This window comes from Camelus dromedarius, chromosome 21 (genome assembly GCF_036321535.1).
Source record: "Camelus dromedarius isolate mCamDro1 chromosome 21, mCamDro1.pat, whole genome shotgun sequence".
NCBI lineage: Eukaryota > Metazoa > Chordata > Mammalia > Artiodactyla > Camelidae > Camelus > Camelus dromedarius.
The window spans coordinates 10,593,102-10,617,090 of record NC_087456.1 but is presented as its reverse complement, the minus strand read 5'-3'; the positions used below and the strand labels follow the sequence as shown (position 1 = coordinate 10,617,090).

At 47.3% G+C, this 23,989-nt stretch overlaps 2 protein-coding genes across 4 annotated transcripts in view; both read left to right on the top strand.

Moving 5' to 3' along the window:
* The first annotated feature begins 4,639 nt into the window (after positions 1-4,639).
* IRF6 (interferon regulatory factor 6) lies at positions 4,640-20,903 on the top strand. 2 transcript variants are annotated; one of them, XM_010992150.3, is made up of 9 exons: positions 4,640-4,862; positions 8,681-8,763; positions 9,318-9,494; positions 13,006-13,210; positions 14,195-14,323; positions 16,343-16,501; positions 17,535-17,927; positions 18,626-18,744; positions 19,411-20,903. In XM_010992150.3, the coding sequence occupies exons 3-9, from the start codon at positions 9,321-9,323 to the stop codon at positions 19,633-19,635; spliced, it is 1,404 nt and encodes a 467-aa protein (XP_010990452.1). In that variant the 5' UTR covers positions 4,640-4,862; positions 8,681-8,763; positions 9,318-9,320; the 3' UTR covers positions 19,636-20,903. The 2 variants fall into 2 exon arrangements, with proteins under 2 accessions (XP_010990452.1, XP_064333224.1); XM_064477154.1 differs by having other exon boundaries at positions 4,642-4,699.
* A 2,863-nt stretch (positions 20,904-23,766) lies between these two features.
* LAMB3 (laminin subunit beta 3) overlaps positions 23,767-23,989 on the top strand; it is a 143,771-nt gene continuing 143,548 nt past the window's right edge. Inside the window, exon 1 of one of the 2 annotated variants that reach the window (XM_064477147.1) lies at positions 23,767-23,826. The gene's annotated coding sequence lies outside the window, so the exon portion shown is untranslated. Of the gene's footprint in view, positions 23,968-23,989 lie in introns of both variants that reach the window. The other variant, XM_064477148.1, reaches the window with a different exon arrangement.

The window sequence follows — 23,989 nt, the reverse complement described above, 5'->3', positions numbered from 1 at the left end:
GGAAATCTCACAGAGCTAGGAATCATTAGAACTACAGGGTGACTGTAGGATTTGCTCAGCTCCTTCAGATGAAGGGGCTCAGGCTCACACAGTGACAATGACAAGCTCTGCTGTCACCGAGTGCCAAAGGAAGCCCTGACACCCAGGACCCCTGGCTTCCAGGTGCTCTTTCTTCTTTCTTTAAAAAAAAAAAAAGTAATGATAATATTTTTCTTCTATTATGCATATCTGCATAAAGAATCAAATAGTACTAAAAGTATTATAGTCAAAACATCAGCTGTCCCCACTCCTCACTTTTGCTGAAATAATGTTTCATCGCCTAATATTTTCTGTTGAAATCTCTTATCTTTTCTTATCTCCCCTCTCATGCTTTTATCCTCTCTTAACCTTGTGGGTTAATGTCTTTTTCTATTTCCTTCAGTATCATTTTACTGGAATGGCCTGGGGAGGGAGATGAGATAAAACACATTAGGTCGATCAGTCTTACTGAATGGAAGTCCAGTTTCTTACCATACTGCCTGCACCAAAGATTCTGTATCCCCAGATAATTCATTTTTTCTGAATTCAATACATTGTCTGGACCAGACACCTAGCCCTGGGCTAGGAGCCCCTGGCTTGCAGGAGTTCTTGTCTGGGCTGTGCCTTGTTACCCTCAAGGACTTGACTGAGGCCTGGAGAGAATGATTTGCAGGAGGAAACGAAGAGCAGATAATAGCAGCGATGAGCCCTCCCACCCCCGCAGCCCTGATCCAGTTTCAGAGAGCTTTTACAGCCATGGTCTCATTGAACAGCTGCAGATAATCACACGATAGGTCGTTTGGTGCTGACCATGAAGTCAAAATCCAGACACTGCTCTGTCTCAACGGGGCAATGCATTTGAAATCAAAACTGCAAATCCTTCTGCTTGTGGTAGCTATAACTTCTTATTTGGCTCCTTTCTTTGCAGATCCAATGGAAGCTTCCTTTGCCAAGGGACAAGGCAGTGAAAGGAGGAAGAATGGAGGGAGGGCCGCTGGGGGCAGCTTACTTCCAAGGGATTTACTCAGCTTTGTTTTTCCCTCCTCCTCCTCTCACACAGATCCAAGTTTGGAGTAAAGACAGCTGCTCCCCTGAGAACACCAGTGGTCAGCTTGGTTCCAGGATAAAAAGAGAGAAACAAATAACTCTGAACACTTTGGTGAGGATTTCTCCTAAAGTTCCCCACCAAAGTCTGTGGCACTGTCTGGATTGGAACGTGAGATTCATTTATGGATTTATTTCTGCTGCAGCTTCCGTGGCAGAAGTCTCAATGACTCTAGGATTTGGATTGCATTCTGGGATGCCGCCTATGGAGGATAAGGGGACAGAGAAATGGTCAACAACCAATATGTGTCACCATTTAGGGTGTGGTTTAGGCAATGTATTGGCTTCATCTGCAGTCCCAGGACTGGATGGAGCCAGAAATAAACCAGGGTGCAGAAAGGACTTGGGGGGGGGTAACTGATGGCCTCCAGAATTGCCTTCCAGAGGCTCACTGGGGCCCAAGTTCCTCTGAGAGAGCACAGAACTGAATTGTTCAGCTTGAAGTCCCCACTCCTTCCTCAGCAGCCCCACTGACACGCAGCCCAGTCTCAGAGACTATTTGCTGTCATTGATTCTGGGGACACTAAACTCTTCACTGTCACTGAGCCATCAGGAAAGCTTCCAGTCGCCATGCCCTCTGCTCTGTCAAAGAAGAGAGTTGGATTTGGGTCACATTACTGTCATGTGTTTGATATTATAGAGGCTGAAGCCTCTAGGTGGTGAAAGAGACCCCTCCTCACCAGGTAAGAGTTGCCTGGGAGTCGGAGAGGGAAATTCCCCGATTCTCTGTAGTTGTGAATCAGGGCTTCTGTGCTGAGACGTACATCCCACTGCCTGAAACTCAGACTCACAAGTGAGTCAGCAGTGCCCCACCTAAGCAGGGATGGAGGGAAAAACACTGGGAACATTGCAGGCTCAAGGCACAGTGGGGATGTTTGAATCCCGAGAGAGATCTTTTGAGAACATAGAAGAATTAATTCCTCTAGAGCCCTTGCGGGGGCTTACAAGATGTTCTTGCTTCTCAGGCCAAGCAGATGAGGTATGTTTCAAGCAAAGATGATTTCAAGGTGGCCTACTGCCAGCTCTCATTATTTGAAGAGCCCAGGAAGTTCCTCCTGATTGCTACCTTAATTATTCTTGCTTTATGCCCTTTCATTGATTCTTCTATAGAATGACACAAGAGCTAGGACTTTGTTTTATTCACCATAGTATCAACAAAGTCTAGATATATGGTTGCTGTAAAATATATGTATTTAACAACTAGTGCAGCACCGGTCAGAATAGACTCTGGCTGGGGCACTGAGCAGGGGCCAAGTGGAAAGAGCCCTGGGCTTGGGTTCTAGTCTTGGCTTTGTGGCTAATATGCTTGGTGACCTTAAGCAAATCACTTGACTTCCCTGGGCCTCAGTTTTCTCATCTTTAAAAAAGGGATATTTGGACTAGAGTTTGCAAACTCATTTGCCTACAGGATCAGGCAATTAAAGTAAATGAGAAAATCCAATAGGGTTGTCCCTGACTGTTCTGTGTGGACTCCCTCTAAACAGGCAGCTGTTGCCTGATGGAACTACTGGTCCAGGCAGTTCAGAGCATTTGACTCCTCAAGGGATGCAGAGAATCTGAATGTTTATGTGAAATCTGGTGTTTAAAAAACTGTTTGGGTTAAACAAACATCTCTAAACCAGTTTCACCCATAGACTAGAGGATTTGAGGGGCCCTCACAGCTCGAATTTTCTGATTCCAAATATGTGTCTTTCAAAGAAGATCCTTAAGAAATCATCTTAGTTATGGGGATTTCAGCACAAGGGAATGTCTGTGTGTGGGCCCATACTTGTATGCCACTGGGCTTTTGGCTCCCTTCAAATGACACTCTCCTGGTGGTCTTCCTCCCCCCCACCCCTCCGTCACACACACCTGCAGCAGACTGCTTGCTCTCAGGAGCCCAACGCTGGGCCAGATGGAAGATGCTCCCTGCTCACTGAGCTCATCAGCAGTCATAGGCTGGCCATGCCGATGAGAGAGCCCTTCTCTTACCCTCCGTGAAGGGAAGAGTGGCCACAAGTAGGGGTGAGATGGAGGCTGGCTGAGTCAGGCTCTGGGCTTCGCTGCCTTCCCTGGCTGGCTGTGTCCCCAGGCTGAATTGGAACCAGGAGTCAAGCCCACATTATGACCAACCTGGAGCCCTCCAACCTGTCTACATTAGTTTGCTGGGGCTCTGGGGACAAAGTAGCACACACTGGGTGGCCCAAACAACAGAACTGTATTGTCTCACAAGGCTGGAGGCTAGGCATCCAAAATCAAGTTGTCTGTGAAGCTGGTTCCTTCTGAGGACTTTTCGGGAAGGATCTGTCCTAGGCTAGTCTCCTAGGCGTGTAGATGGCTTGGGACTCTCCCCATCCTCTTCCCTCAGTGCCTATCTGTCTCTGGGTCCAAATTTCCTTTTTTTGTAAGGATGCCAGTCGTATTCGATTAGGGCACACCTTAATGACCTCATTTTAACTTGATTACCTCTGTAAAGGCTCTCTCTCCAAGTAAGGCCACATTCTGAGACACGGGGGAGTTATAGGACTTCAACATTTGCATTTAGAGGGGACACAATTCAGTCCCTAACACTACTCCCTCAGAGTCTTTCACTCATTGCTTTTAAGCTCCAAAACCTAAGTCTCCTCCTTACACCCCTTACCCGTGACAGCTCAGTGCTTACAGGACATACAGGCCTTGAACCTCAGGTAATAACAGAAGATGTCATTTTATTCTGTGAGATACTGTCTATACGATACTTTTTATCCTTATATCAATAAAAATTGTAAGGCTTTATACTGCACTTGGGAGATGCCAAATACCGTGCCAAGCACTTTACATGAAGTAATTTTTTGAATGTCCACAACCCCCCCCTGTGAAGAGGTAACATTATTTACCTCACTCTACAGATAAAAAACTGAGGCCCAGAGAACTTAAACTTTCCCAAGTCTGTAGTAATTGATGGCGTTGGGTTTGAATCTCAATAGATTGGCTCCGGAGGCCAGGCTTTTAATCATTGCCAGATAGCGTTTGGAAAAGACAGGAACTATTATTCCATTATTCTCACTGAATAGATGAGGAAACTGAAACCAAGCAGCTAAGTAACTCATCCAGGGTCACAGGGGTAAGAGGCAGAGTAAAGGCAGGATTCCTGCCCTAGAAGCCACGGGCTTCCCTCGGAAGGAACCAAGTGTCCTGCCTCCCTTACACAGGCCCACAGGTAGTAGGGCCAACTCCCAATCTCTAACCCCTTATTTGTGGTTAACTGTCCCCATACCGCCGGGTGAGTATGGGGCACGAAGGAGGGGAGGCACCTCCTTGACTTAGATCTGACCTCCCAGTTGCTTCCAGTTCCCCAGACCACCAGCCCCGAGGGTTGAAGTCTAGGCCCCGGTCTGGGAATTTTCTCACCCCGGGTTAGAAACGGGGGAGGGCGGTGGGGGACGGGCTGGGCGAGGCCGAGCCGCCCAGGAACACAGAGTATCATATTTCTCGCAACTCGCCAATCCTGAACGCAGGAGGGCGTGGCCACACCTGGGGGCGTGGCTGGACGGCGGAGGGGGCTGCGGCGTCCTGGGGCGAGGCTCTGACGTGATCTCGGAGCACCTGGGCCGGGCAGGTAAGGGCCGGTGCGGGACTGGGAGCGGACCCCGCGGTCCCTACCTGCGCAGAGCCAGGTGTTTCTTACCCAGCCGGTGGAGGAGCGCGGTGGCGACGGACGATCTTAACTGGGGAGTTGGTTCGGAGGAACGTCCGCTTCTGGCAGCCGGATTGAGGAAAAGGTGGGGACGCCAACTTCTGGAGACTGGCTTAAGGGGAGGGAGAACACACCCGCTGGTGGAGAAGGGTCCCCTCCAGGGTTTGTGGGGTGAGGAAAGTTTGCTTAAGGACATCTGTTTGTTTGGGGATACCATCTGGGGCTGGGTGTCCGTCGCTCTGCTCCAGGTGGTTTTTGGACGGGTCCTAGCCCTAGAGAGCTAGGCCCTTCCCAACAGTACCCCCCAGCCCCACTTCTGTTGACTCCCTTTCCCTCCCTGCCCAGCTGAAATGTACTGCTCTCGGCCTCTACCCGCCCACCATCGGGTAGAGCTCAGGTGCCTCCACCTCTCGGGTCCTACCAGCTGTATCCCAAAGAGGGCATTTCTTAGGCCGGCTCGCCCTTAATCCTGGTGGGTGTCTTGGGAAATTGAGGGTAGGGACGGCCAGTAACTTTAGCCAGTGTGTTTTCTCTCCTGGAATTTGTTTAGCACAGTCGAGCCCTTGGCCCTGGCCCTGGGAGACACCCGTGAATTTCCAAGTAGCCAAGCTAGGCCCTGGGGAGGGTGGCGCCGGGTGTGGTTGCTCTGGGGGTGAGGCCCTCTTGCCTGAAGGGGCTGGAGGGCGGGTGTGGAGAAGTGAGGAAAGTCTTCCAGGCCTGGCTGGAAAGCAGGCCCGGGGTGCCGCTCTTTACAGGGAGCGAGCTGTGTGGAAGAGGGGTCATCCCTGCCCCATCCCTGCCCCAACCCTGCTCTCTTGGTGGATGTCAAAAGTGGAAGCCAGGGAAGGGAGAGGGAGAAGGGGTTTGAGTAGGGGTTGGTGATGACTGGTACTGGTCTAGGAGAGTCCTTTAGGGTTAGATGTATCTATAATGCATAACACCAGCGCTCAGTACCCTGTAGCTCCCTCTCACCAACCCCCAACTTTGATCAAGCAGGGAGGAAGGGCATAGGAATTATGGCTAGTGGCCCAGAATTTACCCCTAAACCGAGCTAAACTAAATGGAGGAAAAACTGAGGAACTTGGAAGATGGCATTTCAGGTCCCTCCAGGAGGAAGGGAAAAAGCAGGACCATCGCTGATGCCTGTCTGCAAGAAATGAGGGGTGTGTTTTACTCTGAGTAAAACCACTGACAGTTGAATCTTGGCTTTGGGTTGGTGGTGTCCCTGAAAACTGGTCTGGGCAGGGGCTGCAGAGGTGCAGTAGGGATGTTTATAGGGGATCTCTTCCCTTGAGTAGGGGTGTGAGAGAGGATGGTTCATGCCTTGGGGAGATTGAAAACTTCCCCACGTGAGGGGAGTGGATGGGTTAGCATCTTTGTTCTTTGGCTGGTTGAATACTTGGTGGAGACACAGGCCTTGAATTTCACTTTGATGGCAGCTAGAGATACCAGGGATGAGTTCAGGTAGGCTAGGGTAGTTCTATGGGCATTGGGATTTGAGTGGTGAGAGTATTTTGAAAGAGAACTCTGGTTTAGGTGTGTTTGGGGTGGGTGTCATGCAGCTCCTCCCTAACCACTTCATTGGCCCTCTGTGTTGCTTGGATCTTTGTTGATGTTTTTGGTTTACTTTCTTGGTGTATAGAAGGGAAGGACTTAGAAGTCTGAGTGTAGTGGCAGGATTTGGTACAGCACACTCTGACTTAGAAGTGTTGGGTCCAGCCCCCAGGTAAAGTACTTTTCTGTGCCTCAGTTAACTCAGCTGTAAAATGGGGATGATAGTAATACTACCTCCACATCATGAGGATGAAATCAGACACTTAAGTAAAACTGCACATAAAAACTGTAAAGCCTATGTAGATAAAAAGGGTTGTTGTTACCATGGTTTAATTAGCTGAAGGCCATCATCTTTTATACCTTCCAATGGCCAAGAAATGTCTTAGCTTCCTGTGGTTAAAAAATACTCCTTGTGGTGTTTGGTTCTTAAGTTATGAATCAAAACATGTCATTGTAGGAAAATGTGGATCCTATATGAAAGTATATAGGCAAGTATAAAATTCACCCATAATCCTATCACCAGGTTACCATTAAGAACTTCTTATTGCATTGGTGTATTATTTCTTTCCCTTTTTTTATTCTATGTGTGTATGTATGCAAGTGCATGTTATGTTACAAGATGGAGACACTACTGTCCAGTCAATATGGTATGATGCCTTTTCCCCCCTTAACTACCTATTTAAACATTTTTCCAAATCCAGTAAAAATTCTTCAGATGCCATGATGGCTGCATGATGCAGCAGCCTATGAATGTTTTGTTAGCCATGTTCCTCTGTTATTTCAGTTGCTTCCAGTTTTTTCCCTCTCTGCCCGTTTTTATCATCTTCGTTACTGGGTGGCAGGTGGAGGAGATCTTGGCTGACTTTCCGAAGATGGACAGGGTTAGCCCGGCTGGAGGTGGGGCCTGGAGGAGGAGGCTGGGGCAGGTGCCATCCTATGTGGTGCCATGTTGGGAGAATGGTGAGAACACAGGGCTCTAGATCTTAATCGTCGATCTCCATGGGTGGCTGCGTCTCCCTCCCCATCTCTATGTGCAGTTCCTTGTGTTGGCCTGGTTGTCTTAATTTTTTCTTGATGTGCTGTGGATCAGCTAGGATGAGGCCTTTTCTTCAAAGCCCGTGATGCGTCAAGAGGCAGAATTGACGTGTCAGCAAGGCTCAGGGGAGGGACTGACCAGTATTGCAATAGAAATTCTCAAAAGTCCCTCACTAGGTTGACCAGTTTGCTGCCCACTTCCCTTTTCTCTTTGTTTTTCCCTCGCCCCATCCCCCTCACAGAGGCCAGGACTGAGGACGAGGAGGCTAGAACTTGCCCTGGGGAGAATATGCATTCCCTCCTCCTTGTGAGGTAAATGTTCTTTGGGGTGTGATGGCTTGACTTGCTGCCCTACAAAGCCACCTAAACTAAGGCCAAGAACTTGGGGGTGGGGGGCACTAGAGCCACGTCACATGCCCACTGTGAGCTTTGCTCCCAGGGGGAGAGTTTCAGTTGCAGGACTTGGTAACTGGGTCAGAAGGCTCAGGTGAGAGCAGGTCCAGCCTTGCTCCTAAAGTGCCAGTGGCCGAGTTGGGTTTGAGTTGGGTTTGAGTTTTCCCGCTTGTTGGGTACCTGGCTGGGGAGAGAAGTGGGGTTACGGGGGCAACCGCCTCAGCTAAGCTCCTCCAAGTGGGAGCCCCCAGCTAACTCAACTGGTTTGGTTTCCGAACTGTGATCCATGTGGGAATCTTTCTGGTGTGAAGGTGACTCAGTTATGTCCCTTTCCTCATGCCATTATGGGGTTTGAGCAGCTCCAGCGTGGATTTCTTCAGGAAGTCTGATGAAAACATGGTGTTTGGTAACTAACACTGTGCTTGTCACACAGGAGCTGACGATCAAATATTTGTTGAATGAACATTATTTTGCAGGCATCTCTTTCTCACCCGAGCTAAAAAACAAAGTCAAATAAGAACACCAAAAGAGCTAGACACAACATCCCAGGCAACCAGTTGTCCAGTGATGGTCTTTCCTTTAGGCGCCCAATCTGGGCAGGCTTTTGTTTCCCCGCTGTGAGTGCTGGCTACTGCTGGATGTTCTCTGCTACGCTTCGCTCTGCCCTTGTATTTTTATGAGAATCAATTGCAGACTTTACCCAGGCTGGCTCCTGCAGCCAATCAGTTCATCTCAGTCTCTGTGGGTAGATAAACAGACCCGGGTGAGGAGGCTGCCCTGGCAGGGCTTCTGAGCTTTCTCAGACTCAGTTACAGGGAAGGGTTCTCAGGCTTTGTCTCCACTGCTCCCAAGCCTTCTCCCAGACACTGCATTGTCTTGTGGATAACCAGCTTGGACCCCCCCCCCTTTTTTTTTGTACAGAAACTTTGAGTGATCCAGAGAAAGGAAAGCTGACTTGAGGCCCAGCTCTCAGATCCCCGTGGATACACTGCCTGCTCATCTATGTAAGTGAGGACTTTGGAACCAGGACCTGTCCCTCGCTTACTTTTCTCTCATCACGATGCTGTCATTTCTTACGAAAATATTCCCACTCGCCTTAGTTGTCTAAAAAGAGAGTGTGCCTCAAGTTCTTGCCCATATCCTCGCTGTTTCCGTAACTTTTTTCTTCCCTCTCCTGAGATGAGATTAAAAAGAGCAATTTCCCTTCTCTTCCAAAGCCCTTGGTACTTCACGAAGGACTATGTTCCAGTAGGGATGACATCATCTTTTTATTTTTCTGCTTCAGGATTTAAACAGAAGAAATGCGATCTACTTACGTGATAAGTCTGATTTGGCTAGAGCATGAAGTATAAATGGCTTTGGAATAAGAATCAAAAGAACCTTTTAACCTCTCTTCTTTTCTTCCCCAGCTGGCACAGTTGATTCCCATATTCAGTTTCTTGGCAGTAATCTAATGAAACTGTAGCCCTATCAAGCGGGAACAGTGGCTGGGAACTTTTCCCAGGGGCTGGCCTAATACTCCTGCTTTCTCTACTTCTCCCCCCTCCCCCCAACCCAGATCATGGCCCTCCACCCCCGCAGAGTTCGGCTGAAGCCTTGGCTGGTGGCCCAAGTGGACAGTGGCCTGTACCCTGGGCTCATCTGGCTACACAGAGACTCCAAACGCTTCCAGATTCCCTGGAAACATGCCACCCGGCATAGCCCCCAACAGGAGGAAGAAAATACCATTTTCAAGGTAAACGTCTTCTAGAATCTGACTCGAAATGTTTTCCAGTTCTCTCTGACCTTTCTGGTTCCTTGTTCTGTTCTGTTTTCAATTTTGGCACGAGGAATGTACTAGATCTGTTGCTGATGCAACAGAAAGAATGTTTATGATGTAGGGGGGGAGCAAACTTAGCCGGCATAGTAATTTCTCTTGTTGGGGCACGTCTGTTATGGTTGAGGTCATATATTCTTTCCCATCTTTCCCATCGGTCAAAGGTACTCAACTCACAAAATCATGTCCCAAAGGATCCCTGGTGCAGTTGCCTAAACTCCTGGAAGTGTGGGTAGGATGTGTTTGTTCCTAGAGCTCCCAAGGGTCAGCCAACAATTGACACTTCCCCTTCATTCACTAGGTGTTCTGCTTTGGAGGGAGGTGCTTGGGCCAGGGAAATGGTTATCCAGACCAGGGCAGAACCTCTGAGAGTGAGCATGCCCCTAACATGGCCTGGAGGGTGGGTCTTGAGGGCCCTCTGCTTGTTTTTCTTTTGAAATTAAAATATTTTGCCCCATCTGTAACCTCCACTTAAAAGATGACTTAATTACAAACTTTTTTATTCTATAAATATGTTTTCTTAAATAAAGAATAGCTCTGATATGAGAGTTATTTTGCTTAACTGGAAATAAGACTTAATCACGTGGCATTTTACAAAATTAAAGTGAAGCCAAAGTCTCAGACAGAAGTAGGTGGGAAACTGCTCGTGGGAAGGGTGTTCTGTGGTTTGTAATTCTGAAGCCCGTGCCTCTGATGCAGAGCAGCTTCTCTGCACTGGTCAGTCTTCCACCTCTTGTGTAGCTTTAGTTTCTGCACCCTCAAGACATGGAGAAGTGAGTTTACCCATTTCTTCCCTGACTATAAGTTAGAAATCAGAGGTAAAATCCAGTCCCTACCCTGGGCCTCTCAAGGTTGATGCCCCAGCGTTCTTGCTGAGATTGTAGTGGGAAAGGCGGGCGCATATCTCAAAGGAGGGCCATCCTGGAGTTGTTTCCTGCCCAGCTCAGTTATATTAAGCAGAGAGACGAGAGGTGGAGAGAAAATTGGCCCGAGAGTACTTAGCAAGTAAAGAAATGCTTTTAATTTAAAAATTACATAATGATGTAAAAGTGATAAGGGGAACATCTGTAAACCAGCATCCATTATTCGAGCTGGCATCAGAGGGGGAATGGGCCTGCCTTGGCCCAGCTGGTCTCTTGCTGTGGCCCTGGTCTGAAACTGACTTTGCTGTTGAAGCGTCTGGTGGCAGCTGGCTGTCGGGGAAGAGGCTGGTTCCTGAAAGCCCCGCTCACGAGAGTGATCTGTGTGCTTAGGGCTTAAGGAAGTCTGTGGGGAGCTACTTTGTCTTATTTATATCTGTGTATCTGTTTACAGAATGCTAAGAGAGGGCCTTGGGAGTCAGGAGAAGAGGGAGGTGCTTTCACAGATCCCAAATTCTGACAGGCTTCTGGCAGGATGTGGGGTGTGGGGAGTGACGACTAGCATTAAGTGAGTGCCTACTGTATACCCTGTGACCATTATCTCATTTAGTTCTCGACAACTGTTTAAGGGGGGGCGTCACCCTCATGTTGTAGATGCGAAAGCTGAGTCTGAGAGAGGCTACATAATTTGCCCAAATCACACAGCCAATAAGTGATGGGGCCAGGATTTGAACCCAGGCCTGTCTGGTCCCCCATTTTCATACAGCCCTTTCTGACCAGCAGTCGGAAGTCCTGGCTTCAGATCCTGCTACCATCAATTGCACGTGTGGTCTTGGACAAGTCACATAATCTCTTTGGGCTTTAGCGTCCCCTTCAGTACAATGGGGATGAAACCAGTCTTGCCTGCCTCACAGGATTGTTGTGGGAATTGAGTGAAATAAAGTGTGGGAAGGGACTTGTAAATTACCATACAAATGCAGAGACTATGTCCATTTTAGGTAGAGAAATAGGGGCCCACCCAGTGACCAAAATCTCAGAAGCAAGACTCAAACAGTTTGAACAAGGAGTGATTCTAGATCACAGTGATTGCCATGTGGTGGGTACCACTCTGCTGCCTCAGCCTTGGGTCCTTAGCACCACCTGATTGGGCCCTGGGGAGTGGCTGCGTTGTGAGCAGGAAGGCTGGGGCTGTGGTTCTGGGTTAGTCTGGCTGCTCTCTGTGGAAGGGCAGGGATTTGGGGAGCCACAGAAATTTGCAGACCTGGGCCAAAGTCAGCACAGTGTCAGCCAGCTGGGTGGGGCCAGCGGGGGAGTGGACAGCGAGCATCAAACAAACAGAGGGGACAACAGCAGCCAGGTACCACCAGGCACAACTGGAGACGTGCCTCTCCGACACTAAGGACCAGTGAGGTTGAAATCCCCTGCAGAGGGCTGGATGGAATGGTGCCTACTGAGTCGCCCACCCAGGGCAGCAACTTTGTCAAACCTCTTCATCCCATACTGCAAAACTAGCGGAGGAGCCCCTGGCTCTGGGAAAATGGTAAGAACAAGTGAGTGACTTGGAGGAGAAGGATTTAGATTAGCTATTGGAGGAAACTGCCTCATGATTCTGAGGCTCTGCATGGAGTGACTGAGGGAGACCAGAGATCTCAAAGGATGGGGCAGAAAAATTCCATTTTGGCTTGAGGAAGAAGCCTGTGGTCAGGAGCAGAGGCAAGGATTTGGGACTGGACGAATGATATTCCCTATCCACTGGAACAAGCTGGTGTGTGCTTCCTGATCCTGAACTCTGCCAATGATACCCCCCTTTTCTGCACAAGAACGTATGTCACACTCCTGAAGAAAGCGTAGAGATCTGAGAATACATTTGCCGTGGGAGAGGGCGGACCTTCCGTGAGCAGAAACATAAATGCCTGTTAGCCCTGGAAATGGAAAACCAGAGAGGTGGGGCCAAAGTGGTCTTAGCCCTGGCCACCAACCACTGGTGTTTCCAGCAAAGTCTTTCCACGTGGGAGTTTGAAGACGTAGGGAGAGGCAGGGGGTGTGAGTTTATTAGGACTTGGGGCCCTCAGCCTCAAGGTGAAGCAAACTGAACCCCCAGAGTATGCTTCCTGCCTTCCTACAGGCTGTTACCCCTAAAGGCACTTGGTTTCTAAAGTTATTTGGGCATCGGATTAAAGACTGACAGGGGACCAACTAAGTTAAAAAGAAACTACCTGAAATCCTCTCTCTACATTTACCATTGGCATTTTGGTGTGTATTTGTTCCAGACTTCTCTTTTCAGCCCTTCATTATGGCCATTGTAGTCTTGACAGGTGGTGCTGGCACCAACACTTGAGATAAGTCTCCTCTTTTCAAAAGACGGTATTTGTGTGTGGCTTTGTTTCCCTTGGGCCCTGCCTTGCCTGGTCCCCAGGGTGGTGTTTCCTGCTGCAGGCTCTCTACTTTGGGGTTGGGATGATGGGGCAGTCAGGCTGGGGTGTGTATGTCTTGTCTGTATGAGGGAAGGTGGGCACACTTTGCAGTTTCTGGGCCACAACAGGCACTCACTGCAGTTTCCTATCCTTCAGGCCTGGGCCGTGGAGACCGGAAAGTACCAGGAAGGGGTGGATGACCCTGACCCAGCTAAATGGAAGGCCCAGCTCCGCTGTGCTCTCAACAAGAGCAGGGAATTCAACCTGATGTACGATGGCACAAAGGAGGTGCCCATGAACCCAGTGAAAATATATCAAGTGTGTGACATCCCCCAGCCCCAGGGCTCAATCATTAACCCAGGTGAGGACCCAGCTGCTGGGGAGAAGGCTCCGGGCTGGACCCTTAAAGAGACAGTTGACTTGAAAAATGCCTTGCTGCCAGAGTTTACGACTGGTAAACAAGAAAGCCTTTCCCTAGGAAGGACCCAGAGAACAAAAGACAGAAACTCGGCAAAGTCTTCCTGCTCACTCAGTGGAACAGTAAAGCATTAGAAAGTAGAGGGAGTATAGAGTTCTGTAAAAATAGCTTCTCGTGGGACTCAGCACTGAGAAGAGAGGCCAGATAGTTCAGAATAAAGAGGGATTAAAACTTAGAAGGTTTGAGTTCTAACCCTGGTTCTTTTCACTTCACTACCTGTGGGACATTGAATCCAGTCCTTTGAACTTTTGAGCCTCAGTTTCTTCCACTGTGAAACCTGGGCTCTCAGCTTTCCTGCCTACTTCAAAGGCTAGTCTGAGAATCAGTTGACATGACATGTGACAGCTATTAAGTTCTCTTTATGAACGATGGGTGAGTGATCATTTAATTTGTAGGTCACTTTTGTTAGAAGAATACTACCCAATCCTCCTATTTACTCAATGTTTAACGAGTTCTGATTATGAGCCAGATAATTGAGACTTGGCCTCCAGTGAATCCAGTGAGGCCCTGCCATGAGAGAAGGGTCTGTCCTCACATTTAAGCTTACAGAGGAGAGAAGTTGCAGTCCATGAGTCCTTAAAAAGGGTGCTAAAGTGTAGGAAGAGGTGTAGAGTAGGAATTAAAAGATTTCCAGGAGAAGGGACTAGGGTCTGCAGCTCCTGGATAGGAGAGGACGAGCTTGCACTCGGGCTCTGTAGGAAGAGTTGGAACTGGGGTGAACTCTTGGTTCCCACTCTTTGGCTAGGGCACTGGGGGTGCACACTGAACTCACTGGCACTCCCTAGCTGGCACAGTGGGTCAGCTGCAGGGGTGGCAATGCAGCCTGAGCGGCCCACTTACGGGCTTGTATGTCTGTTTCTTGGGTAGGATCCACTGGATCTGCTCCTTGGGATGAGAAGGATAATGATGTGGATGACGAAGATGAGGAAGATGAGCTCGACCAGTCACAGCACCACGTTCCCATCCAGGACACCTTCCCCTTCCTGAACATCAATGGTGAGTAGGGGCAGTGGGTGGCACAGAGGGATGAGGAGGTTGTAAGGGGCTTTGACTTTGCAGCTGTTGACCGCTCAGCCACCACTGCACTGGGAGCAGTGACTGGATTTTGAGGCCAGGCTGCCAGTCTGTTAGCAGGTAGGGGTCATAGGCAAAGGAACGCCTCAGGCCCAGTTACCCCAGTGGGGTGGCTTCTAGGCAGAGAGAGCATCTTCTGAATCTTATGTGATAATTCAGAGAAATTAAAAATTTAAATTCATTCTCAGTTCCACATGCAAATATATCAGCTGTTATGAATTTTGCCGATTTCCATCAGGTCAAGTGCAGACATCATTTTCATGAATTGTAGACAGACTCTTCCACCTTTTCTCTTGGTATAAATTTTCTGTCACTTGCTTAACAGGATCTACTCTGCTAAGGCTGTATCATGGGAAACTTGCGACTTCTACAGCTCTTAATACTAGGCTCTGATAGAATTTATCTACTAGAGGCTTTATCTTATTTTTTTTTTAATGGACTTTTGGAATTCAGCTTCCTAGGAAAAATGAGTTTAGAGGCTGGTGGGTCCCTGTGTGACACAGCAGGTACTGAATCTCCCATTGCACATCCTGAAGATGCTCAAACACAAGGTGTATTGCCCTTCCACAGCATCTTCACTTGAACTGACATGCTCCTGGTCACATGACGTGCATTCAGTTGAGCAGCTTTTCACTGCCTTTCTAAGTTCCATCTGGCTGCTACGGGTCAAATGACAGAGACTTGTGCCACCTAGAAAATTTAGTAAATCAAGATGATTCCTTTAGGATTTTGGAGTACCCTACTCTAGGTGAGGTCCCTATCTTTGAGAGTCAGAAAATGATTCTTAGCTGTCTACTTTTCCCCCTTCACTTACCTTGTCATTTATAACTTTGCATCCAAGTGATGAGTAAAGAAAAATATCATAATACTCTCTCAGGTCAGTATGGCCACAAGCTACAGTCCCACTTAGCAAAATTTTTAGAGTTGGACATTTGGAAATATGAGATCCTCTCCCAAATCCTTGGTTGACTCAGTCAGTCATTCTCACCCCTTAAAAGGATGCAACCTATTTCCAGGATCCTGATTTCCTATTTCTTTTCACATTTTATTCAAGCTGATGTTGTGTGGCCTTATGTCATGGGCCATTTTGGATCCTTTATGGAAACATGAGCATATATTGAATACAAAAAAGTAAAATGGGTATGTAGATTCAGCCAGACTTGTACACAGAGGGTCAAAGAAACACTAACCTCTGTGATTGCAGAGCTGTTGGGCAGAGGAAGAAGAATTATTGAAGAACAGATGCCAAAAAGATGAGGCTAGGAGGAAAAATCTGTAGACTTTGGAGAAAGCCAATTTTGACAATAGCAGGAAAGTAGGATGGGCTTTTCATTCTCTCTCTTAAAAGCTTTAACTGGATCCTTTTGAATAAATAATATTCTTACCTGGTTTAAAAGTCATAATGGTACCAAAAGGTAATCAGCTGAAAGGCTTTCCTTCCATCCTGTCTCTGAACATCCCAGTTCCTTCCCTGAAGGAGACAAATCTTTCCAGGTTCTTGAGTACCCTTCCACATGTTTCATGCAGGTAAACGTATTTGTTTATTTTAAAAGGAATTTTTATTCATTAACATTTACTTGAAGCTAATCAACTAATTCAGTTGAGTTCACTTTATAGAAGATAACCAGCTTCTACTTAATTGCTGGGTTCAGATTTTGCAACAGGGAACCTCTCATTCATGTGCATTTTAATTTAACCCCAGAGAAAACTCACTTGTCTGTTAATCATCAGCAAATGCATGTTTTCAGAATTATGAGTTTGAAAGAACTAACAAGATTAGGAAGCAGAAGCAAGGGAACCTTACGGCTTTTTGTGTTTGTTGGGGGAATCATTGACGGGCTGCCACATTGAGTCGCGGGACTCTTACGAGTTGACCTTTCAGGTTTTCGATGTGCTTGTGTGCGGTGCCCCTGCCTGCTCACCCACATCCCTCTGTTCTAGGTTCTCCCATGGCACCAGCCAGCGTGGGCAACTGCAGCGTGGGCAACTGCAGCCCCGAAGCAGTGTGGCCCAAAACCGAGCCTCTGGAGATGGAAGTGCCCCAGGCACCCATACAGCCTTTCTATAGCTCTCCGGAGTTGTGGATCAGCTCCCTCCCAAGTAAGTGAGCCTTGGTTTTCTAGCTGGGTCTTCAGCTCCTATTATAGTCCATTTCCTGCCCCACCTTCTGCCTCTGTGTCTTTGCCATGTATAGAATAGTCCCCCAGGGAGCCTCTGTGTCTGGTTCCTGGCTGGCTGATGAGTCACCAGGAAAGAAGTAAAGAAATACAAGCCCATACCTACTTGGCTCTGGGGATGCTCTGATTGGTTGCAGTGCAGCTGTTGGTTATTCACCTCTTGGGTGGGTGGGAAGGCCTGGGTTTATCAGTTTGGCCAGGCATTTGGGGACAAGGCCAGTTGTGGGATAGGGAAGTTAATGGCTTTGGATTTGGTCAAGGAGGCTCTTGGATTTTGAGAGGCTTTAGGACCCAGAGAAAATCTCTTTCTGAACTGGGCAGATACAGCTCAGTGAAGAATCAATGCCATTGCTCCATCTCCCTTTCACAGTACACGTGGTGGGCGGTGTGAATACTAACATCTTGTCCAAGAGGCTGATAACTTTGATAAGACTTAAAGGTTTCAGTGTACACTTGCTGAGTGAAAATTTACTTTGCTGTGAACTATGTCCTTCTATGATCTATTTTTAGCAGAGATCAACAGTGAGTGCTCATATGTATACTTTTCAGTACTTGTTCCTCCTGTATTTTTAAACAGTGAGCCAAAAATGGTACACAAACCAGGTGCCTTAGTTTTTAGCTCCTTCCAGTGCCTAGTGATGTGAAGACTCAGTCCTTACAAAATGGGGAGATCAGGACCCAGCACTTTGGTTGGAGAAATTCTAGCTATTAGGGTGTGGTGACTGAACAGAGATAGTATAGATGGACTTTGAATTGTTTGCTTCAAGGCAGCCTTTTGAGTGACCATTCCAGGGATGTGTTGATGTCTCCCTTTATTCCAGGAAGGATAACTATAGCAGTGGCCTTCCTGAATGCTGGTTGAAAGGTGGCTTGATCTTGACGGACCTGCAGAAGTCCTAGGGATGGACAGGCAGAGCAGCAGGGCAGGAGTCTCACTGTCCTCTCTCACCTTGCAGTGACTGACCTGGACATCAAGTTTCAGTACCGTGGGAAGGAGTATGGGCAGACCATGACCGTGAGCAACCCCCAGGGCTGCCGGCTCTTCTATGGAGACCTGGGTCCCATGCCTGACCAGGAAGAGCTCTTTGGTCCCGTCAGCCTGGAGCAGGTCAAGTTCCCAGGTCCAGAGCATATCACCAATGAGAAGCAGAAGCTGTTCACCAGCAAGCTGCTAGACGTCATGGACAGAGGACTGATCCTGGAGGTCAGCGGTCATGCCATTTATGCCATCAGGCTGTGCCAGTGCAAGGTGTACTGGTCTGGGCCATGTGCCCCATCGCTTGTTGCCCCCAACCTGATTGAGAGACAAAAGAAAGTCAAGCTATTTTGTCTGGAAACGTTCCTTAGTGGTGAGTCTTTTCAGATGATTGAGGATGGGAACTGCTCCCCAGAAGTATGTCTTCCTCCTTCCTGCCCCCCTTTCCTGGCTCTGCAAAGGTCTTAACCAAGAAATTTCTTCTGCAGGAAGTCAAGGTAGAAGAGAACCTTGACTCTAAAAGTGACCTGGGCAACAAAGAAGGTTGTTCCACTGCAGAGCTATGTATTTGAAGCCAGTTTTAGGTTGGCTGTGGCTCCTTTATTGCCAGAAGAGGGAGACAGTCTTGTCATTGCTCCCCAAATTCTACAAGCTTCTCCTTAACTTTGGAGGGTGACCCTGTTCATCAAAATCGGCAAAACATATACTCTTCTCATTTGGGACATATCTGAGTGGCAAATTCAAGCAGACATGTTTAGAGAGAGCACTGAGATGTGACTTTTCCAGTGTGATTTGAACCCCACGTCTAGTTTAAGTGATGTCCGATAGAATTCTCTGAAATGATGAAAATGTTCTATCTTTGTGTTGTTCAATATGGTGGCCACTAGCCATGTGTGGCTATTATGTAAATGTGACACATGTGACTAAGAAAGTATTTAATTTTAATTAATTTAGATTTACTAGCCACATGTTGTGGCTGGTGGCTACTATACTGGACAGCATGAAAGAGGGTATTTACTGAGTAGATATGGAATGACCTGGTACACTTAACTGCTCTTCCACATTCTGCAGATCTTATTGCCCACCAGAAAGGACAGATAGAGAAGCAGCCACCATTTGAGATCTACTTATGCTTTGGGGAAGAATGGCCAGATGGGAAACCCCTGGAAAGGAAGCTCATCTTGGTTCAGGTGAGAAGATAATAATGTGTCAACAATTCTTTGCCTTTCTATCAGTGCTTTAGCCTCTAGGTCTGGGATTGAACCCTGAGTGAGGAGCCATCAGCCTGGGTGAGTTTTAATCCCATCAGATGGGGTAGCGACTCAAGCTTTGTACATTGTACAGTAGGACCAGGCTGGAGAATACCGGGTCCTCAAAGTGGAGGAATGCCTGATTCAATGGAGACCTTATTCTCTTACTGACATTGGAGTCTTGCTGGAACCTAACAGGATATGACTCTTTCCAGCTCTTTTAGAAAAACCTTTTGAGTAACTTTTAAGAACATGTTCTTATTTGAGGAAATGGCAGCAAGACCACTTGGATTTGGCTGTGGATTTGTGCAACAGGACAGGCAATACATGAAATTTGGGTAAAAGTCTTGCTAAAGAAGCAGTTATTTATTTAGGCATATGATGTGATGCTACATCTAGGTTCTTTACCTTCATTTGAACCAAATTCTAAAGTGAACCTTGGCAGGATGGTCCAGAGAGATGAAGGCATATTCTGCATCTAGAACTTAAGAGTGGAGGGGGGCTTCCCCATGGCCTCACTGGTCCTTCGTTCAATCTTGGATTCCTCCTGCTGTTTAAAAATACCCTTTTATCAGTAGATACTGGTGTGCTCTGTGTTCTGAACAGGTCATTCCAGTAGTGGCTCGGATGATCTATGAGATGTTCTCTGGTGATTTCACACGATCCTTTGACAGTGGCAGTGTCCGCCTGCAGATCTCAACTCCAGACATCAAGGATAACATTGTTGCTCAGCTGAAGCAGCTGTATCGCATCCTCCAAACCCAGGAAAGCTGGCAGCCCATGCAGCCCACCCCCAGCATGCAGCTGCCCCCTGCCCTGCCGGCCCAGTAATCACGAATGCCATCTTCCTTCTCTTTCTTTTTTTTTTTTTTTTTACAAGATTGTACATAGGGATATTTTTTATTATTCAGATTTAACTAGCTTTTAAACCTTTCTTCTTTCTAACAATGTTAGTACTCTCTGACTCTCCAAATATGCCTAGCTTGAAAGTTGATTTAATTTATGGAAAAAATCACCCTTCATACTTTTTTTTTAGACCTCCCAATGGTAGTGTCATGTAGAAGGAAATCTGGCCTGGGAGTTTGCACACCAGGGTTCTAGCTGCAGCTTTGTTCCCAATGGTGTGACCTTGAACCAGGTCATTTAACCTCTGGGCTTCAGATTCAGTCCTGTTCAAGTGAAGGAGCTGGAATGATGCCTGAAATAATGCCAGCTTTAAAACTCTGACTTGCTGACTTCATTCTCCTTGTACAAGGCAAAACTGCCTGGAACAGAACCTTTCTGCCTTGTTTTTACACCACATTTTTTTCTTGCTTTCATTAAAGTCCCCTCAAGCACTGATTTGTCCAGGATTGATCTCCGTTTGACCTGTTCTGCTAGTATAGTAAGCCCGCTCCCTGGTGGGGGAAGTGAGAGGGAGGGGTGCCGGCTGGTTGCTTAGGAACCAGGCTTGATATCTAAATAGAAATAGGTGCCAAAGTCTGAAAGTCATCCAGCCTGTGGAGTAAAAGCTCATAAACTGAGCTTCTAAAGGGAAGCTGTTGACATAGAAGGCTTAGGGATTCTGTAGAAGAACTGGTTATCAGGTGTGCAGCTTGTCACCTCTCAAATACAGGCATACAGCGGAGAGATTGTGGGGTCAGTTCTGAACCACCGTGATAAAGTGAATATTGCAATAAAGCAAGTCACACCAATTTTTTGGTTTCCCAGTGCATATAACAGTTATGTTTACATTCTACTGTAGTCTGTTAAGTGTGCAATAGCATTATGTCTAAAACTACAAATGTGCATATCTTAATTAAATAATGCTTGATTGCTAAAAAATGCTAACCAACATCTGAGCCTTCCGTGAGTTGTAATCTTTTTGCAATAGTAACAGCAAAGATCATAGATCACCACAACAAACATAATAATTAAAAAGTTTAAATGTTGTGAGAATTATCAAGATGTGACACAGAGACACGATGTGAGCAAATGCTTTTGGAACAATGGCACCAATAGGGTTGCTTGTAGATTGGCTACAGACTTTCAATTGGTAAGAAACACAGGACATGCAAATTGCAATAAAGCGAAACACAATAAAATGAGGTATGTCCATACTGCTGTGTATGTGTGTGTGTGTGTGGTAGATGAGAGTACAGACCTGGTGATAGCCTTCGAAGAGGAGAGAGCTCTCTTTCTCTTTTTTTCCTGCTTTGAGGAAGACCTGGGAGTGAGCTGGGCATCCAGAACAAACTCCTCTGACTACAGAGGAAACAGGGACCATTCCCCCTCGTATGGAGATTTTTCCAGTCTTCCTGTCACTTGGATTTTTTGCACTTGGGAAAAATGAGATGTTGAATGTGCTGGCTGAGCAGTGCTCTTCTGGGAAAGGCTCACTTAGCACAAACCTGCTTGTCTCCCTTCCTGGTGAAGGTAGCTGGGTGGGAACCATTATGGTGAAGACTGGTGTAGAACCATTATGGTGAAGACTGGTGTATGCCACCAACTGGTCTGATGTATTAACTTTTGTTTGGTCTCTGACCCTTTTGCTCTTTTCTTTTTAAAGGTGAAATTATATGTAATTTAAACTTGAAGACCTAAATGGAAAGCAAGATGCTAATCTCTGGTTGCAGGCCCCCGTCCTCTGGAATACTGATACCTATTTGTGCCATGTTAAGAAAGTCCATGTCTGGTCTGCTACCCTTAAACCAAGCCACCTCCTACTTGCTCCTGAAGTGGAGCTAGCTGAAAAGTTGGGCCAGCTTTATTTCAAAAACCATAAGCTCCCCTTGATCACAGGTGGCAATGGGACTTATTTACTGAGAATGCTGTTGCTGAAGTATGACCAAGGGAAAACTGGGTGCTCAGCTGTGAGCAGAAGTTGGGCTTCTAGAGAGCAGGAGACAGGCGAGGTGTAGAAACTTCATATTTTGGGGGCATTTTGTTGAGTGGGTGAAGTGAGGGATTTGGTCTTGATGTCTGGCTGCCTCTGTCTGTATCTGCATAACTCAAACTGAAAAAGAACCCGCAGTAAATAAATTGGGAGAGAAGCTGTGGGATCTACGCTGGTCCCTTCCCATTATTCTGTGAGATGCTAACAGCCAGGCTGTCCACCTGGATTGGGGCCCAGATAATGTGAACTGGCAAAGTGTAAAAAACAGTGTTCTTAAGTGCCAAGAAGGATTGAACTTCTAGTATGTGACTCTAATGGGAAGTTTATGAATATATCAGAGGAATGGATGAGTGGTTTTAACTCAGTATCTGCTTGACTACAAACTTGCTGAAGGTAGGGACCGTTTGCCTTGGACTTTGCTGCTCTTAGCACAATAGCATCATAGCTTCTTCCTTGTTTTTTTTTATCCTTTTCAGAAAAGAACACTGGGAGAGTGCACGCAGGGCTTTCCACTGATCTCCCTTAGTGCTCCTTCTCTGGTCCTGATGCCGGGTGCCCTTTTTTTCTTGGAAACTGTCTGCTATCGCCTTTGGAAGCCCCAGCACTCATTCCCTTGGTGTTTTCTACTTCCTTACCTTCACCTTGCTTAAGACTGGGAAGGGAGTTAGATGGTGACACCGGCTTTTCATTTCCTTCACTGTCCACCCCACTAACCTAGATTAGCTGTAGGTGTAAATTGGGGGTGCAAATGTTGGACCTGGGCTGGTCCCTTGCCCATAAAACTAGGTCCCTGGCTTTATGTTCCCATAGCACCCTATACTTCCTCTTTCAGAATATTCAGTTCCCTTCTAATTGCTCAGCATCTGTGTCCTGCTTGACTACAAACTTGTTGAAGGTAGGGACTATTCGTTTTGGACTTTGCTCTTCTTAGCACAGTGTCTAGTACATAGTATGTTCTCAAATATTTATTGTTAGAATAAATGAACTAAACAAGTCTTTCATTTTAGGAACTGATTGCTAACTACCACGGAAAAATCAAATAAATACGAATAACAAAGACATTCTAAAATTAATTTCTAGTCTCTGCTTTTGACTGCCTCTGAGCTAAGAATCAACGTTAGAGTGAGAATCCCTACAAGCTGGTCCTCCTTCCAGGCTGGCCCCACCTTTACTCCACAGTGGTCCTTTTTCAGTCTGAAGATACCACCAAGGTAGAGCCAGGAGTGAAACTTCCAGTATAGGTGCGCGCAGTTCCCTTAGCCTCTGCCCTGCCCATGTATCAGTAAATTTGGGCCATTTCTTCACATAGGAATTTTCTCAAGAAATTCTTTCCCTTCGTGGTATGGGTCATTTTGCTGGGAATTAAAGAGGTGAAAGAACATTTTTTCTTCTTAATGACCTAACTGAAAAGCTTCTTCATCTCTGCCTTATGCGAAGTCAGCAAACTGAATTCCTACAACTTGAGCTCCACAAAGGTGGGGTTTTTATCTGTTTTATAGGCTTTGATAACACCAGCGCCTAGAAGCGTGCCTAACACGTATTTGTTGGGTGAATACTCATTCCCTTCACACCCTGCCTAGAGATGGCAAACCTTGGCCAGGTCACTTGTCCACCCACTTCTCGGAATTCAGCCTCTCAAATTTAGGATTTAGACAGATCAAAGTAAAAACAACAAAATTTTGCAGCACTACCCGCAGGTGAGGATATTATGCAAAACACGTCGCTGGTCTTGAGATAACTTTCGTTTGGAGGGGAAAATACATTTCTCCAGAGACAAATCAAAGGGTGTTTTAACGCTCTGTGCCCCGCTTGCACATTAAATGGGACGCCAGACTTAAGCCAAGGGTAGACCAGGGCCAAGGGCCGAGCCGAGCGAGGGCGGCAGCCGGTTACCAACTGCGCCAGGTCCCGCCTCCTTTCGTCCACTCCCGCCCCTTCCGCTTTCCTACGCAGACGGGCGGGGCCGGCATCTGTCTGGCCGGAAGGGGCGGGCCACAAGCGCCCACACTTCCGGCATGCTGGGCGCACTTCCTTGCCGGTGGTTGTAAGGCGAGGCGCACGAGTGGACTGGGTGACGTCACGGAAGGCGGACGGACGACGCATGAGTCGGGCATGCGCAATGGACCGACTTCGCCGACCGCTCGCCGGTAGGCCGTAAGGGGCTTTCTTATGGCGGCGTGATTTGCACCGTTGCGGTTGCGCGCCGGTAACTCGCCTCCTTCCTGGCAGCGCGCAGGAAACTGGAAGGAGTTCCTGAGCCCGCGAACCTGCAGCGGAAGTAGAAGAACGTATGTGTGTGTGAGAGACCTC

Coding starts and splice junctions, on each gene's coding strand:
- IRF6 (XM_010992150.3), top strand. CDS start 9,321: ATGGCCCTCCACCCCCGCAGAGTTCGGCTGAAGCCTTGGCTGGTGGCC. Junction 9,495..13,005: donor AAGAAAATACCATTTTCAAG/GTAAACGTCTTC, acceptor CCTATCCTTCAG/GCCTGGGCCGTGGAGACCGG. Junction 16,502..17,534: donor GTGGATCAGCTCCCTCCCAA/GTAAGTGAGCCT, acceptor CTCACCTTGCAG/TGACTGACCTGGACATCAAG.